A 17,028-nucleotide genomic window follows, 5' to 3' on the forward strand; every position below is an offset into this window, starting at 1 on the left:
GTGTCTTTAAATTTACAAGTGCGAAGATATTCTACGCGGAATTACAAGTAAAATATTAATTCTTAAAATAATTATTATGGTTTGAAACAATTTCAGGAAATGCAACACATTTCTCGAGATAGATATTTAAAAAATTGCTAAGCACTCACGAGATATATATTTATGATTTTCTCAAAAGAAAGAGATATTTGAAATCTCTGACCTTTATAGTTGTACGTATTTACCAGGCTTTTCTTTTTAAAAAAAATTTTACAAAGCAATATTACAAAATATGAAAATATAACAAAATTTTTTCATGGCTGAACAATGAAATTGTCCTCTAGACTTGTCTTAACAGATTACGGTACGTTCTAAATTTGGCCTATTGTGCATGCTTGACGAGTGCACGAGACCGTGTATGTGCGGTATAAAGCAGCAAATATCTTCTCAGTGAAGTGGATTGTGCTCTTTTTAAGTTTAAACCTTCTTCAGTCGGATCAGGCGACTGATTCACTCGTTTTAGTAATCGAGATTTCATGTAGAATTATATTGGATGCAGTAAATACAATTAAAGAAATTTCTAAAAAAAAAAAAAATTAAAAAATTATTAATTCGGCTTAAATTAATTGTATATTTTTAAAAATAATTAATCTCTGTTGTAAAAATAAAATTTAAATTAAAGAAGACACGTTAAATAGAACACAATGCATGGAGTTGATTAAAATAATGTCTGTAAAAAATATATTGCATTTTAAATAAAAATTAGTTATTGAAATTGAAATTAAACTGCGCCAAGTAAAAGTCTTGCATTATAGATAATTATATTTTATAATTTATGAATTAAATAGCAGTAGAGGCTTTAATCTAACTGGACTCCTCTTTCTTTTATTTCACCTAGCATATACAGTAGCTCCGTTTTCTGTACGGTACTTCCGCTCACGGTCTGTTAATTTATCTAATTACGACAGCAGGATAATTTACTTTATATGTCAGGAAATTCGAATCAAATGCTGTCGAGAAGTGTAAAATTAGTTATAATATTTTTAAAACGTTAAAACTTTGAAAACTACATTGCTATTATTCGAGCCTTATTAATTTTATTATTAATTTATATTTAGATGAGACATTTGCAAAGAATTTAGTTTATATTAAAAATAAATGTGTAAATTTATGCAGCAAAAATATGAAATTTTAATAGAGCACTAACTTCTTGACATCGATGAGCATTTCTTACATCTAATGTTACTTCTGTCATTATGAATAAATTCCGAAATAACACTTCTTCGCTTGATCATGTCACCAAAGTTACAAAACTCGTTAAAGTTATTCGATTTTAATGCACAACAATACAACAAATTATGTATTATATGCCAAAGTGCAGAAAATACATTGAAGCGGTGGTTTAAATGTTTTCGTAAATATCAACGGGAGATCTCTCTGTGCGAGTTAGCGCTTTCGTAAATGCAATGCAGCGCGAAATGTACAATAATCTCTTGATGCTAGTAACGAATAGGGAAGAGAGTCGCGAAAGAGGGTCTAACTCTTGCACTTTTCTCAGATTGAGAGAGAATAAACGTGGAAGTCGAAGATTTTTCAGCGAAACAAAGCTGCAACCCCGAGACATTTCTCTGGGGCTCTAAAGAGGCATGCAGAACTTCTATCTATTATTTACATGGCGTTCAACTCTGTGCTATTATGTTGCGTCACAATTGCTTTTTGCATTTATTTTAGTACACATTAAATATTGCATTTTAATAGTATTATAGATAAATGCCATATTTTGTGTGCATTAATTTTGAAAAAGATAAGTAATGTAAAAAATTACGGTGTTATTAAAAAAAAAAAAGAGAAAAAAGGAAAAAAAGAAAGAAACTATTTTATATCTTTATTAGTTCAATTTATTCCGTAATCACATTACAATTATAACAAGTTTATAATTTTCTAAAATTAATATTATTTAATTTGTCGTGCATTAAATGCATAACGTGTCGAAATTTGAGGTCTGTATATGTATTTGTATGTACAGAAATGTGTATGATTCGCATGTAGTTCAAACGGTTCGATTTTGATTACAGATTTGACCACGAAAAGTGTCGGAGACTTTTGAAAAAACACTTGGCGACGTTATCGTGAACGTCGTCGGGGATCAGAAATTTCCACCCTTCCCATTTACCACCACTTCTTGCTGGTAGTCGCTACCCCAGGCTTACCGTCACCTACCTACGGCTGAATTGGCGGTGTTGGAAGTCACGGCGGGCTTGCAAGAAGAGTCGACCTTAAGAAGAACGGTGTTAAGGGCGTATATCCACGCTCGTTCACCATCGGGGTAAGTTATAAATCGATTTGCGTTCCGGCCAATGAGGGTTGGAAGTGGCGTATTCTGATTGGCCGATATCCAGACCACTCCCCCAGTGTTAATAAAGGCTCCGAACGAAAGCCGGTTTTACAACGCCACAATTGTCGTTTTATGTTACGTAGAGCAGATCAACGGTGATCAAGACTTGGTCGCGATCTTTTTCACGCGCAGCCACAATAACTCGTGTTTCTATCATACAAAATTAATATTCATAGAATTTTTACATTGATATACGTTAAATTAATTTTTCTAAACATATTTTTAATACATAGCGCAAATCTCAAATATGCAAGATATACAAAATTCAAGACAATTAAAAAAAAAAAATTTCTTGCATAATTAAAATATTATATTGATATGTTTTATGTCCAGCACGTTTATGCATTGTAGCTAATTTATTTTATTTTATTTTATTTTTTTTTTTAGAAGACCAAATAAGTATAAGATATAAAAATCAAAATTACAAACTATAATTCTACTTAGAGCAATTAAAAACTATTAGTCTTTAAAACAGAAGAGGTATTTAAAATTGCATTTAATAAGAGTAAACGCGGAACAAAAGAAGTCTTGTGCTGGAAAATTATGCTTGACGTGACACATACGAAAAGTGCCTCTAAAATATTACAAAATATGTTGCAATCATTTGATATTCGTAATTGTAATGCTACTGATAAATCATTTAACAATAGAGATGAGAGAGCGCACAGTCATAATTACCTGAAAATACCGATAGCTCATGATATAATGGCAGTGCAATGAATTTAATATGATCCACATAATTTTCAGCTCATGTTATCAATTAATTAAATAAACAATTTCATCGCATCATAAATTCATAATCTAATAAATCTAACCATTATCAGATCTGCGCAGTAATAACAAATTAATAAATTATTCGTCTGACCGGTTTGACGTACTATGCGTATAAGAACTTTAATTGAACGGGTCTCTTTCCGTACCTTAATGTACATGTGCAAAAAGTATCAAAGAGGAGCTGAATAATTAGACTTCTTATTCTCTGAATATTTTTCAAGTTAATTATATTAATTACCCATAGTTACCAATAGCGGTTGCCGACCTTGCCTGGTTACACACAGTATAGGTAGCTTAGTAAGATTTGTTTCAAATAATATTAATTAAAAAAAAAAAAAATTTAATTAACATTCTTCGCCGACGTGCTCTCGCAAAAATAAAATAGCGTAATAATAATAACAATAGGGGGGAAGTACAGTTAAAGAGAAAATGTCAAAAGTCGTAGACGGATAGTTATACTTGACGTGTTCCTGCTTCATGGTCCAGGTTGATATTTATTCACAGCTGGCTGGCATAGCTCGTGGTTTCCCAGTATCAATGATTGAGGACGAAAAGTCTCTCTTTTCTCCATGGTGAACCGCTCCGCCGTAGGCGTATCCACGTCGAGGCGTCGACGTTTCTAGACCCCACCTTCCCGTTGGTAACTAGGGCTATGTCTACTCGGCTGGCCGTCTCAAAAAGCCGACCAATCCGCGATACGAGACGGCCACTGCCAACGCATAAAGTAGCGGAGGCGCCTTTGTCGCCTGGGTCTACGAGGGGTCGCAGAACGGAGGGCAAAAGAGGGAGAGATGGTGGGTATAGGGGAGGAGAAGAGGGGCCAGGCGCGAGTTGACGAGTTGTGCGCGCGGATGGGGCGAACGCCACCCTCCGTGCGTCAAGGGTACGTGTATAGGTGCATGTAGTGCATGTAGTCGTTGAGCCGCCTCGCCTCCGGGGGTTTCCCTTCTTCGTACCCGTCGCGCACCCGTCAAGCAACCCCGTGTTATTCGACGGCTCAGTTGTTCAACGCCGCGACGACGACACGGTTGCGCTACGACGGCAGATACACGGGCTGCTCTCATCGGGACCATTTCTCCACGTCCTACCTACACCGTCTGCATCATCACGCTTCCTCGCTTACAAAATCGCGGACGGATGTTACTCAACTGAAGAAGTTTTCGTTTTCCCCCCTTTTTTTTTTTGGTTCTTTTGCGTGCGAGTTTTTTTTTTTTCCGCCAGCCAAAGGGAACTTTCGTATACAGAGAACAACGCCGAGAAGATGCGATACTCGACCAATCGTTTTGTGACTCGGAAGGTTTAATATCAACTGCCGACGGTGGACTACGTCTATATATGGGTACACGCGCAAAAGCGCTCGAGCGCTTGTAAAAATGTATACGAAACGCATATCGGTTGACGTAATTTATCGAAAGAGCTGTTAAATTTAGCGAGAAGTTTTGAAACGACATCGACTACTTATCGGATCATCGTTAGTGTTCCGTTAATACGTTTTTTTCGTTTAGTTCAGATTCGCATTAGTCTTGTTGAACTTGAGAAATAAAATTTCGCCGCGATTATTCTCGAAATAAATCTTCTTTCGGAAAGGAAATACGATTCTGCGGACAATGGACCATCTTGCTCAAGTTTGTATGTGCTTTCACGAGTGAAAACTACAGGCGCATTTTCGGCGTGTGTTGTTTAATGTTTCAAAGGAGACGAAAGGAGAGAGAGACTCAGATTGGAAGAGATTCGCGTGTACGCGCAACGGAACAGTGAAGCAAAAGACAGAATAATCTGTACCTGATCACAACGAAAACGTTCGTTCTACTGAAATGAGAGATAGAGAAAGAAGTGAAAATTAGATAGATAGATTGCGGTTTGAGCGAAAATAAATTGAACACGGCGTTTCGTTTGACGAAAGTGTATCATCCATTTTGCCGACGGTTCACAAATGTTGAATAAGAAATCTCGTTTGCTAACGGTATCCTTCACTTTTTACAACGAAACTAAATATAATCATATTCTGCCGACACTGAGTACGCTGATACGCTGCACACAAATATTTATTAACGAATTTTTGTTCTCATAAACATATACATACAGAGAATATTTAAAGCTTATTAGATATTTCGGCTCTTTTACGCTACGCAAATACAATACGAATGTAAATCTAATCTTTAAACGGCCTTACAATAAAAATGTAAAACTATAAAAACAGCAAGAACATATAAAACAATCGTCGGAAGCAGAAAGTGATGGCCAAGCAGATTTGAAAATGCTACTTCGTTATAATGCGGACAATTATACTAAAAATGATAACGATACTAGTCTTGTAATCTAGAAGTTAAAGATTTAACAGTGCTTTCTGCCGATTTCTGTGTTTGAATTTGAAGAAAAAAAAAAAAAAAAGAAAGAAAAAAGAAAAATCCAGTTAGCTATTCAAGAACTGTAACAACGATTTTTTTTTTTCGATTGAGTTCCTAAGCCTCGGAAGAGAGATTTCTCCGAGAAAACGAAACAACGATCCATCTGGAAGATCGAATTGTACTCGATGACGAAATAATTAATATAAGACGGTAGATAAGTCTACGCCACCCCGAATGCACTCTGACAATAGTCTGTGGCTCTATACGCGACTAAATATTTCTCCCGAGCGAAACCGACGGCACATTGCCGTACTTGTGGATCGAAGATCGACGATCGCATCGTTCTTGTGAATGCGATCGAGCATGCCGCTTTAAGCTTGTGCGATCAACGACTGAAAAGGACACGCAAAGATGCCGCAGCAACAGCAACGGTCGGCGTTCGCGATCCAGGAGCTGCTGGGTCTGGACGGTACCGGAAATAGGAGTGGTACCGATCGCGGCTCTCCGCAGGGCTCGCCGCCCGCCGGCGTTTCGGCCGTCTCCTACGCCCCGGCTGCGCCTCATCACTCGAAATTATGGGACTACATGCCCAGCCTAAATCATTTAGGCAATTTGGGGAATCTGGGAAATTTGGGAAATCTTGGCAATCTCACGGCCTCGAGGATGGCCTATCTGAATGCGCAGGCCGCCGTGGCAGCCGCCTTTCTTCCGCCACCTCATCCCCACCCGGCCCATCATGTACCGCACCATCAGGTACATCAATCGGGCCAGCTTCCGGCTTCGCCGCCCGGCGTTAACCTGCATCCCGCGGCACACGCGCAGCATGTACTTCCTGGTACGCCTGTTACTGCAAATCACCACCAACATAGCCCGACTCAACATACACCGCCTCACGGTAAATAAGACCATTTGAAATTTTATCCTACCTTAAGCAACTATCGAGTCTGCTTTACTCCTCGCCGAGCATTTTAAATAACGTATATGTTACAGTAGCTTATCGTTTCACACGTCGTCTGTGAAAAAAAAAAAAATACTTGATTAAACGCTTTAGAAGCACCAGTATTTTTTTCCCTATTATTATTCAATTTATTAAACGTCTATCTGCTAAAGCGTATCAAAAATGCTTTATTTTTTTCATTTGTAATTTTCTGAAAATCTGAAATTATCTCACGAAAAGGCACCTCGGTATCTTCGTTAGCTTTCAATATTCCTTATATGATATATTCGTCGATATGTATATGTTTGCCGTGAACCGTTCACTAATTGAACTTATGACCCTTTATTTTCACGAACGCCGAAGTAAATTAATAGGCGTATCATCGTTCTAGCGTGAAACGAGCACTTAGCTGCCACTTACAGCTATCACTTAAGAGAGAGCCACTCAAGATCATGTTACCGAAAATTGACACACGCCTTTGTCGCGCATCATCGTCGACATTGTACGTGTCAAGAATTCGGGGGAATTTTTCGGAAAACGCTATTCGGTTGGGCAGCTGCGTAGCTACCTTACAATTTTCAATGCACACAAGTGCTAAAATAGAATACACTCGTTTGTCCATCATTCTTTCAAAGAAACGATTCTCTTACTTGCCGGATTCTTTTGTTCATTTATCACTGAATTATGCACAAATTTAACAGCAAAAATCAACGTCATTCGTTATTGTATTATAACTTGAAACTCTTTCCTCTGTGGCACGCGAAGAAATAATTAGCTTGTGCGAAGAACTCTTGTTTTTTTTTCTTTACATCGATATAAGACCGTTATTGTTTTTTTTTTTATTTAACTAAATTTGAGTAATTGCAATAAAAGTATTCATTAGCACGTAATTAACGAAGCTCGCAATGCAATGTCTATAATGAAAAGGAATGAAAAGAATTGCTCTGTGGGAAATGATTATTTTTGTCGGAATAATCCCAAACGTTATGAATAATTAGTAGGATAATGAGTTGAGTGTCAGGCAGGTCTGCAATGTCTCACCAAAACACAAAGAACGTCGACAAAACTGGCTGTCCGTTAAGAAACTGTTCTCAACTTGCGTCGATGACATCGACACCTTAACCATAACACTGAAATAATTGAAAGGCGCACATGCCCAAACGATATACTCACAGTACAAAAAAAATATTAAATATTTCATTAATTTATTAATATTTATTAATTTGGGGAAAACAAGAGTAAATAATAAAAATGAATATCGCGAAACTAAATGATATTTGTACGTTTTACTGTACCATTTCAATATAAAATGTATTATTTTGCTTAATAATATAATATTATACATTTTCGAGTGTTAAAAAAATATAAAATAGGTAAAAAGATTTTTAGAAAATAATAATTATAAGAATTTATTAAAATATCAATGCGTACATATATCATTACTACATTAATATTTACCTAAATTTGACTATATACATATAATAAATTTATTGTACGTAAATCTCTTACTAATGCTTTTAAAGTGTGCATACACATGTGTTTACTTGAAATTAATTTATTACATACAGTCGTGTGCAGACGTATGTATTATAACTATAAAATAGAAGGATGCACAAAATTAATTTCACGAAATTGCTCTATGATAGCATCGTGTTGTTATTTTTAAACATGGAAAAATTTAACAGCGTAGAATGAATTTTGAGAACAATTTTGGGGTATCAGATTCCAGATAGAGCACAAAGGTTCTGCCGTTCCATTCAGATGTCACTCTGGCACCTTCTCTCATGGCATTTATTCGGTGTGCTTTATTTGTTCGTTTTTTGTCTTAAAACTTACGTAGACTTAAAGACGAGAGTGCGGGATAAGATCTTATTGTCGTTAATTATATTAATGTTTAATAACAGGTTTCATAACAATTTTACAACATTAAGTCGACGTTACACATTAATTTCTTTCCTCTTTATTCTTTCCATTGTTCTGCGTTCGCATTACACAAGATTTGGGCACACGAGGTGCGATAATGTGCCCGGGTGAAAAGTTTTCGACAATATAGCAGCGAGCTTACAAATTTTGTAAGTGAGCTTTGTTCCCGGAAAAAACATCGCGCGCCCTAACTTACAAGAGACTCGCGACACCGATTACGTTTGCATACATTTCTACTCGCAAACACGCGATTTTTGTGCACGATCACGAGTAAGTGGCCCGCGATGCAAATTAGTTCACTTGTAGTAAAACCGATATAAAGAACGGAAGGAATGTCTGTTCTGCGCCGCTATGAAAGTAATATTCGATCAATAGCGAATAACAGGCATCAAAAATTCAAAGTTCTGCTCAACGCGAATTAAAATGATATAAATGTGTAACAAAAATAATACGATATACTGTTATAACTTAATACTTTCAAAATGTCTGCCAATTTAAAATTTATATTAATTAATAGTTGTGATAACTTGAAAATATAGCGTACCTGAAAAAAGGAAATATACATCATATACAGAAATACATATACAATATGTATACGTGTTTCAAATTATTCAAACAGTTTTATAAAAGAGAGTCAATTTTAATGAGAAGTAAATAAAAGAGAAATTTATTTAATTAATGAATAAAGAAATTCAAGTTGTAGATTGTGGCGTTTCGAGAAAGAAAATAAATGGCATTCACGCTATAACGGGTACTTTTCAATTTTTTTTTATTTTTTTTTTTATTTTTTATAATTCAAATGTATTCCGAGAGCTTTCTTTTTCATCGATTTATTTCGCAGGAAAATGCAATGCAGCCGTGGTGCCTAGCCTAGCTTATGCAATTGCGAATGCAAATTAAACGAAATTAAACAGTTAATTAAAGTGCTGGCGCCCCCAGAGAAGTTAATTGAGATTCTTGGGAGATTTGTCGCGCGGAATGTCTTAATTTAGTCCCTTAAGCGCCCTAACTCGCCTTAACAACTTAGAATAATTGGATAACACTGCCGAGGCGCTCTTACCGCTAGAAGGAGGAAAATTTAGTCTTCCAGCACGGACGTCTTCTTTTTTAAACGTGTCACAATTCACGTTATACGCGCAAAGTAATTTTGTCCATTTTTTTTCTTTACAAAAAGGCGTTTAGTTTCCAATTTGCACATTATACATATAATCAAAAATACATAATTATGACATAAACCATGAACAAATTACGAAAAAACTTTACCAAGTTCGTGTTCTTTTGTCTAAAATATTTAACCAAATCTTTTGATTATAAAAAGAAAGTCTCAAAAAATTTTTTTCTATTTTACAAACATTTAACTTTTATTTTATATGACATGATTTTTTTATGTGTGTTACGCATAAAACAAAAGCAATAAAATTTACCAAATATATGCGAATAAAGAATGTTAAAATTATTTTAACAATAACGTTTGTGGCTTGCTGTTTTATTTTTCCAATTCTCATGTAACGAAAGCAAAAACTTTGCATATATTTCGTACGTTTTAATGATTACATTTTAATTTGCGGCGTATATTTTTACCGTATGTTATGTTTTAATTATTTTAATATCAATAATAATTAAAATAAAATAATTAAAATACTGTGCGTGTGTACGTAATGGTAAAACATACGTATTAAAATCAATGCTGTATAAAATAACAGTAGAAAATCTCTAAAAATATTTAAAAATTATTTATCATAATGCAAAGCAATCGCATGATTTTTGCGCATCCACAAGGCACACCGCTTCAGATACATGTACGTACTTTTGTGCGATTAGTAGCGATCTAATTCGTATTCTCCCTTCGATTGATTGCCGTGGGTTTTCCCGAATCGGGCAGAGAAATAATTTTCTCTCATTATACTCTCGTCGCGATGTCAATCATTTGACCCTCGTCGGCACAGTACCTAATCGCATAATCCGCTCCAACAAATCAATTCGGGTCTCTGGCAAAAGCACCACTTCACGCTCTATAGCTTTTGCCTGGCATCTATGTTGATTACGGAGATGCGGAATTTTGCACGAATTTTACGTGAATCATTTGACATAATATATGTTGATGCGAGACGTCAAAGTTTCAAATTCACTTTCTGATGATTTTCAGCATATTTATTATCAAATATCAATTTTGGGGACTATTTATAAGCTTGAAGTAACTTATACTTGAGAGTGAGAATGTGGTAACGCAATAATACAATAATAAGAGAAAGAAAAAAAAAAAAGAAACGTATTAAAAAAGAAATATACATATATAAAATAGAAATATACGATATCAGGTTTATAATTTGGAAAGCAAATGGATATATTTTATAGTATAGTATTTTTTCGGTTGATACAATTTATTTTAATTACATGCGTTTCTTTCGATTGAATATTCAATAAATATTACAAGTTTAATTGGCGTACATTGCAGAAAAAGATCTTAGGTGTAAATTGTCCGCTATAATAGACGTAAAATTACAGTGTAGGAAACAAAATCAGTAAATCGATTTACTACTTTCAGTAAAGGCGTATACGTTAACGAGGTAGGGTAATCATAACTCGTCATCCTATAAACTTGTCGGCATTGTTTCAAGACGGTGCGTACGTACGGTCGGCTATCAATCGGCCTTTTCGCACGGGGCACTCACCTCATAAATTCTCACCCTTTGACACGTGCCCGATACGAATCCCTAGACTCGGCGGGGATCGGGAACAACTATGGCGGTGCGCGTCGGCGCGACAGCAACCCCGTTGGCGCAGAAGCTTCACCCCTCGGGACCTGCGGGACGTTAATGAAATAACACGGGAATTAGTCTCGGACATTACCGACAAACTATGTCCATTACTACACCCCGCGAAAGTATAGTACCCCATGAAAGCTTAACTTCAAGGGTTGTTGCACTAGGACAAATTGGAAAAAAAGCTTAAAAAATTAAACCAAACCATTTTCTTACATGTATATGTGTAATTACACTTAGGAATTTCATTGTAAAAAATTTATCTATGACAATTACATACGTATATCATACTGGATGCTGCAAATTTACAGCTTAAAAAATTTTTTTTTTTTTCTTTTTTAATTACTTCTTTAACGTGTAGAGTTTTAATTTTATCTGTCTCATCGCTTTGTTTTACATTTTAACGCTCTGTAATTTTGCTCGTACTAATATGCGCTAAATTTTAATTTCTCAATTCGTATTTCTGTAGCATTATGTTTATCCGCGCTAATTAACATATCGCAAATATGCGTGCACGTCCGTGCGCGCGCGTACGCGTACGAAATGTTAAAACACGCACGTATACACGTACACACGTGTGACGTGCGTGTTGTTGCCGAGCTTTTAAGTGAACGTACGTAAGTCGTTCAAATTGGTACGGATTTCCAGCCCAACACCTCGATTGTCTTTCCTAAAGAGTACTTGGCAGCATACGTGAAACCAGGCTTCGTACACGCGCGCGCGTCGCGTCGTTGTCCCTTCGCTTCATCATGTCTTGCCGCAACACGCACGTTTTCCTTTTTCTCCCGGCTTTCTCTCTTTCTCGCTCTCGTAATTTTGGCATATAATTGTCTTCTTCTCTCCTGCTTACAAAATCCTGTCCTTGTTGATCTCTACTTTGCTCCCGCATCTACCACCCTTTCTCTCATCCGTTCATCCCTTCGTCACTCATGTATTTCAAACCCTTCCTTTTCCCCTTCTTTTTTTTTTTCTTTTTTTCCTTTCTCTTTCTCTTTCTTTTTATAATGTGCCAATTCCCTCTGTTTTCTCTTTCTTTCTCTTTCTCTCTCTCTCCTTCAGTTTGATTTATTAAAAATTCGACTGTATTTAAGATAAAAGTCAACGGCGTCCTTTTTTATTCATTTCGTGATTATATTTTTTTCATTTCTTTGTACACGCTTGAGCGCTAAAATGTTGTACTAATTATTTTATTTTTATATCGTTATTTACTTTATGCATAATTAATATTTTCAATAATGATTTTAATGGAACTTTTAATCAAACGATTACTCGGCCTTACTCAAAGTTTCTTAAACTTGGGTAAAGTAATAATTACGCATTATGCATGGCAGGAAAATCTAAGTTGTAAGAATAGGGACGACGCGAGACCGTTCGATTTCGAGGGAAATCGTATGTTAAGTTATCGAGCAGCGTGTTGAATGGGCCGACGCGGCGTGTCCCGCAGCCGTCCGCGTACACGCCTTCGGCCGTAAAAGAGATCCGTAGAGGACTCTTTTCAAGGAGTAACCGCAAATCCTAGTATAATACTAATAGGGCCATAATAGGGTCAATAGGGCTTAGCCGTCCGACGACAATAAGATCTTGTCAAAATACGCCGGGTAACACGAGCCTAGGAAACGGATTTTTCTCAATGGAGTCTGTCCGTGTCCCCCTCCGCCGCGTCAACGAGGCGATGCGCATTATGAGGTTTTCAAAAAATCTGAAACCTTCCACCCGGGTGCGCGATTGAGGTTTAAGTTTCACCACGTTCGGCACCCGCCGATTCCGTGAAAGGAACATGGATAGGAAAAATCGAAGAATGCCGTATCACTCCACCGCTATTGGGATTTCAAGTGAACAGTTTTCCACGCGATATATGTGGCACTTACGCTGAACGCGAGCTCATTTTCCTATCATTCAAAAATTGAGATTAGATAATTTCCATGAAATTAGCGTTGTTGTACAAGGATCTGTTAGCAAACGGCACATTACGAGCAAGTTGACATTATCCGTATCGATACGGATATTTCATGTATTTCGAATTAATTGAAATTGATACATAATTAAAATAAAAAAAAAAATTTAATTTTGAATGTATAAAACACTCCCGTAACTAAGTAATTTCGTATCGCTTAAATGTTAATGGGAGGCATCTGTAATGTCGAGAAATCAAAATTTTTATTTTAATAAAGGCGAGGCAATTATTTTCATAGGGTAAATAATGAGTCGGGTTTGTTAAATCGACGGGTTGTGTATTTTTCTGAATTAATTTATCAAACAAACGTGCAAACTCGGGTCAAACTTGACATCCCTATTTTAAGACGCCGCCTCGTTAAAGTCATTTGAGGGCGCAATTCCGCCACCATCATTCCCTCCGTGAAACGTGAAGTCTATCCTGCACCCACCAACAAGCCCCAACTTTCTTAGAAGGCAAATCTTTTCCAACCCCTGTTTTTCACTACCCCAGCATCCCGCCATCTACGTCGTTCATGGTGGGATGACTTTATTAGAACACGGCTGCATTGTGAAGCGTCTTAATACATGATGTTTTTTTCTTCGAATAATGCTTTTGCAATATTAAACAGACGTTTTTGTTCTTTTATTTTATAATGGAATAATTAAACATTAATTACAATATCGCGAGATATTAATATTAATATCGCGAAAATTGATAGTAAATATATTCATTAAAATAATTTTTTTTGTAATTATTAATTACCATTAGTGAATTAATTATTACGAAATACTTTTATTGCTGATAATTTAACTAATGTCTTTTTTTTTTTGTTTCAGGATTTTCTCAATCGAAAGGATCATTCTCCAATACGAGCCCAGGTAAGATTTTAAATTAATAATATAATATTTCTGATACACTAATATTTTTGGCAATAATGGAAACGATTTTTTTTAATGTTAATGGAAAATTAAATATTTATTTGTCGAGAATTATTTAACAAGCCGCAAAGAATTTCTTAGTTAGTTGATCTCGAACGAAATAGGCGAAAATAAAATTCAAATATTAATAGTAAATAATATTCGCAGTAATCGCTTTTATGTTTCTACAACAATGAATTCTACAGATGTCGTAACCATTATCGCCATATGATGACATCATGTGCACATTGCGAGATGGAAAAAAAAAAACTGCTTACGTATTCATGTGCGCGATGATTTCGATTTTTACGAACCATTAAGCGCGACCCGCTTAGCCCGCAAAGCGATGTCGCTCGAAACAAGAGACGACAAGTTGGAAATGATTACTGAGGATGAGCTTTGCATCTAATGGGGATAAGTTTCTACATTACTTGCTACGAACATTTCATTGTTACATCGCATAGTCGATCAATTAATTATTTCTAGCGATTTATCAGAATATCTATAAGCACATCGATATTCCCGCTCAATGGCATATTACATTGACGCGATGTGAAAAGTATAAATGGGGTAACAAACATTTCAAAAAGGAGCGTAGCAGTTTTACAGAGCCGATTTGAGATTCAATAATGGGCGTAGAAACATGCTCGAATTTCGTGTTTAAAAAAAAGTCTCCCGTTACCGATTAGAGTTTCAATGATGAGGTTCCACTCGGCGCCACAAATTTCTCAAAATATTTTGACATAAAGTACAATATGAATACCTGCGCGAGCGAAATGTGCCGTGGATTGTAGTACGCTAGAAAATTTATTCAGACAAAGACGTTACTTTACGTCGCGCTTATTCCCGAAATCATGAGTTGCGTCCGGTTGAATTTTACAGTATCTCGATTTCTATTTTTCGGATACTTTTGCGTAAGGTCATAAAATCATGCTTTATGTCTATACTAAATAAGCAATATTACAACCTCGGACTGAGCAAAGGTAGAGATTTGCGAATTCTTTTTGCGGAAAATTAGGACGATGCTTAAGTTTCACTTCTACACCGTTCCACATCGTGTTTCCGTACATCTTCAATTTTCTCGCAGTCTTTTTCGCGCAGAACCGCTGCTATCGCCGGAGGCGCGGCAACGCAAGTCTCCCTTTACTTGCAGGATTCTCTGCGGTATTTTCCTTTGCCGGCAAATTGGACTATTAAGCTCGTAGCTCTCGTGCTTCAGAAACGCGTTTCAGCGAGAACCGCATATTTTCTCGCCCATCTACTATTTGGGAGCTTCTTCACACTACGTTCTGCTTCCACCCCTATTTCTCTCTCTCTCTCTTTCTCTCTCTTTTCTTGCCACGTTTCCTTTCTCCCTTTCTGTCTTTGTTTATCTTTCGCAAAACTCTCTCGCATCTCAAAGTGCCGTACAGTTGTTAAAACAACCAATTCCGATGGAACGCTTCTCGTTACTAAATGTCCGCCGTTGTCGCGAGCAGCTTTTACGTGTCTAATGTAACTCGAACTTGGTAAAAAAGATTGACGTCCATGAAATAACGTGCCATGAAGAAGTGAAAATTGCTTTGTCTAACACATGTTGCTTCTTAATTAGTCGCGGTTAAGTTAACAGTTAATAAATATTACCACCGCTCTGCGCTAAAATTTTGTTCCGCCGATTAATTGGAACGTAATAGGTAGCAGTACGTTCAATCGCACATGTATTGCACTAAATTTTGATTATAATGTTGCCAATTATTTCGTCAAGTATTAATTTGTTACAGTATACGGAACATTTATAACGTTTGGTATATTATCAAGAACCGAAGTAATTACAATACTCTAATCAGTCTAATCTAAATAAAACCACGAAAGTCTCGTTATCGAAGTGACATCAATGTCGCGTTATACTTTCGAAATTTAAATTATACTTTCGGGTGGGGCGTGCTCGTATTGTTAAAATTATTATCGCGGCATGTACAATTACGTAATAAGACGTAATACGCGTTTGTTAGATTAAATAACACGGTGGTAAAATAAATATGTATTGTAGACTCCGACACGTTGCATCATTAACGCTTGCCATGCTCGGAACACGTTATTGCAAGGAGTCTGCATTTTCAGACAGACCGATTGCCTCGTCGAAAGGGGCTGCGCGCTGTGGAGCGTTTAGAGGAGTGCCAGAAGCATTCCCGCACTCCAATCCAATCATCTCGTTTCCTCTCGTATCGATTTCATCGTCCGCTAGAAATTTCCTCGGTGAAAAGAAACGCATAAGACAGCTGGGGGAAAGGAGGACAAGCGACGGAACAGGGAATTACGGTAGTAACTCGCGAGACGGAGGACAAGGAGAGAATAAAACCCCGGGTTTCTATAAACGATTTTGAAATAGTGTGGGTATCGGCACGAGTAGTAGATGGAGGACCGCGGGCGGACAAAAAGGATGCGGAAACAGCGAGTAACAGCAAAGTTAGGAAGGGACGGCGAAAATCGAAGTTAGGGAATTGATGCAAAATGTGAAGAACGAAACAGATGCGGCTCGCGTTTCTTTTATATACCAAAAAAATAAAAAAATTAAAAATTAAATTTATTCAACCGTGAAGAGATTCGACTTCCTAATCACCACCGTCGCTTCAATACGGAACTTACGGAAGTTTTGCCAAACGCTTTCTAAAAGCCCACGCCACGCATATCTTTTTGATCATTTAGATTAGAACGTATATCGTTTTGCGCACCATGACTTCAGCTTATCAATCACTTCTTAAATGCAGGGCGGTCTGTAAACGACGGATATTCAGCAATATTTTATATTTTAAAACGCGCACGCGGAATTGTGTTGCACGAGCGATGGCGAGATTAATGTAAGAACAAAGCAGAGAGAATAAGGGAATAAGAGAATAAGCTAGGCTATTCCTCTCAGATATTGTACGGGAGATTCACACCCTTGTGAAAGCGACACCGTCAAGTTATAAAGTCAAATGCGACAGAAGACGCGTGGCCGAGCAAAGTGAAAGTCTGAAAATAACTCTATAAAGATAACGTTGTCAGAATGGTTTTTGGCGTCTGCATAGAAAAAAAAAA

General features: G+C 36.7%; 1 protein-coding gene across 2 annotated transcripts in view; it reads left to right on the forward strand.

The window, feature by feature from the left end:
* Window positions 1-4,032: 4,032 nt before the first annotated feature.
* Window positions 4,033-17,028, forward strand: part of LOC139102901 (visual system homeobox 2) — a 39,658-nt gene continuing 26,662 nt past the window's right edge. Inside the window, exons 1-2 of one of the 2 annotated variants that reach the window (XM_070657094.1) lie at window positions 4,033-6,391; window positions 13,891-13,932. In XM_070657094.1, the coding sequence (XP_070513195.1) occupies window positions 5,908-6,391; window positions 13,891-13,932 (526 nt within the window). In that variant the 5' untranslated portion in view covers window positions 4,033-5,907. The remainder of the gene's footprint in view (window positions 6,392-13,890; window positions 13,933-17,028) is intronic. The other variant, XM_070657093.1, reaches the window with a different exon arrangement.

This window comes from Cardiocondyla obscurior, linkage group LG05 (genome assembly GCF_019399895.1).
Source record: "Cardiocondyla obscurior isolate alpha-2009 linkage group LG05, Cobs3.1, whole genome shotgun sequence".
Taxonomy (NCBI): Eukaryota; Metazoa; Arthropoda; class Insecta; order Hymenoptera; family Formicidae; genus Cardiocondyla; species Cardiocondyla obscurior.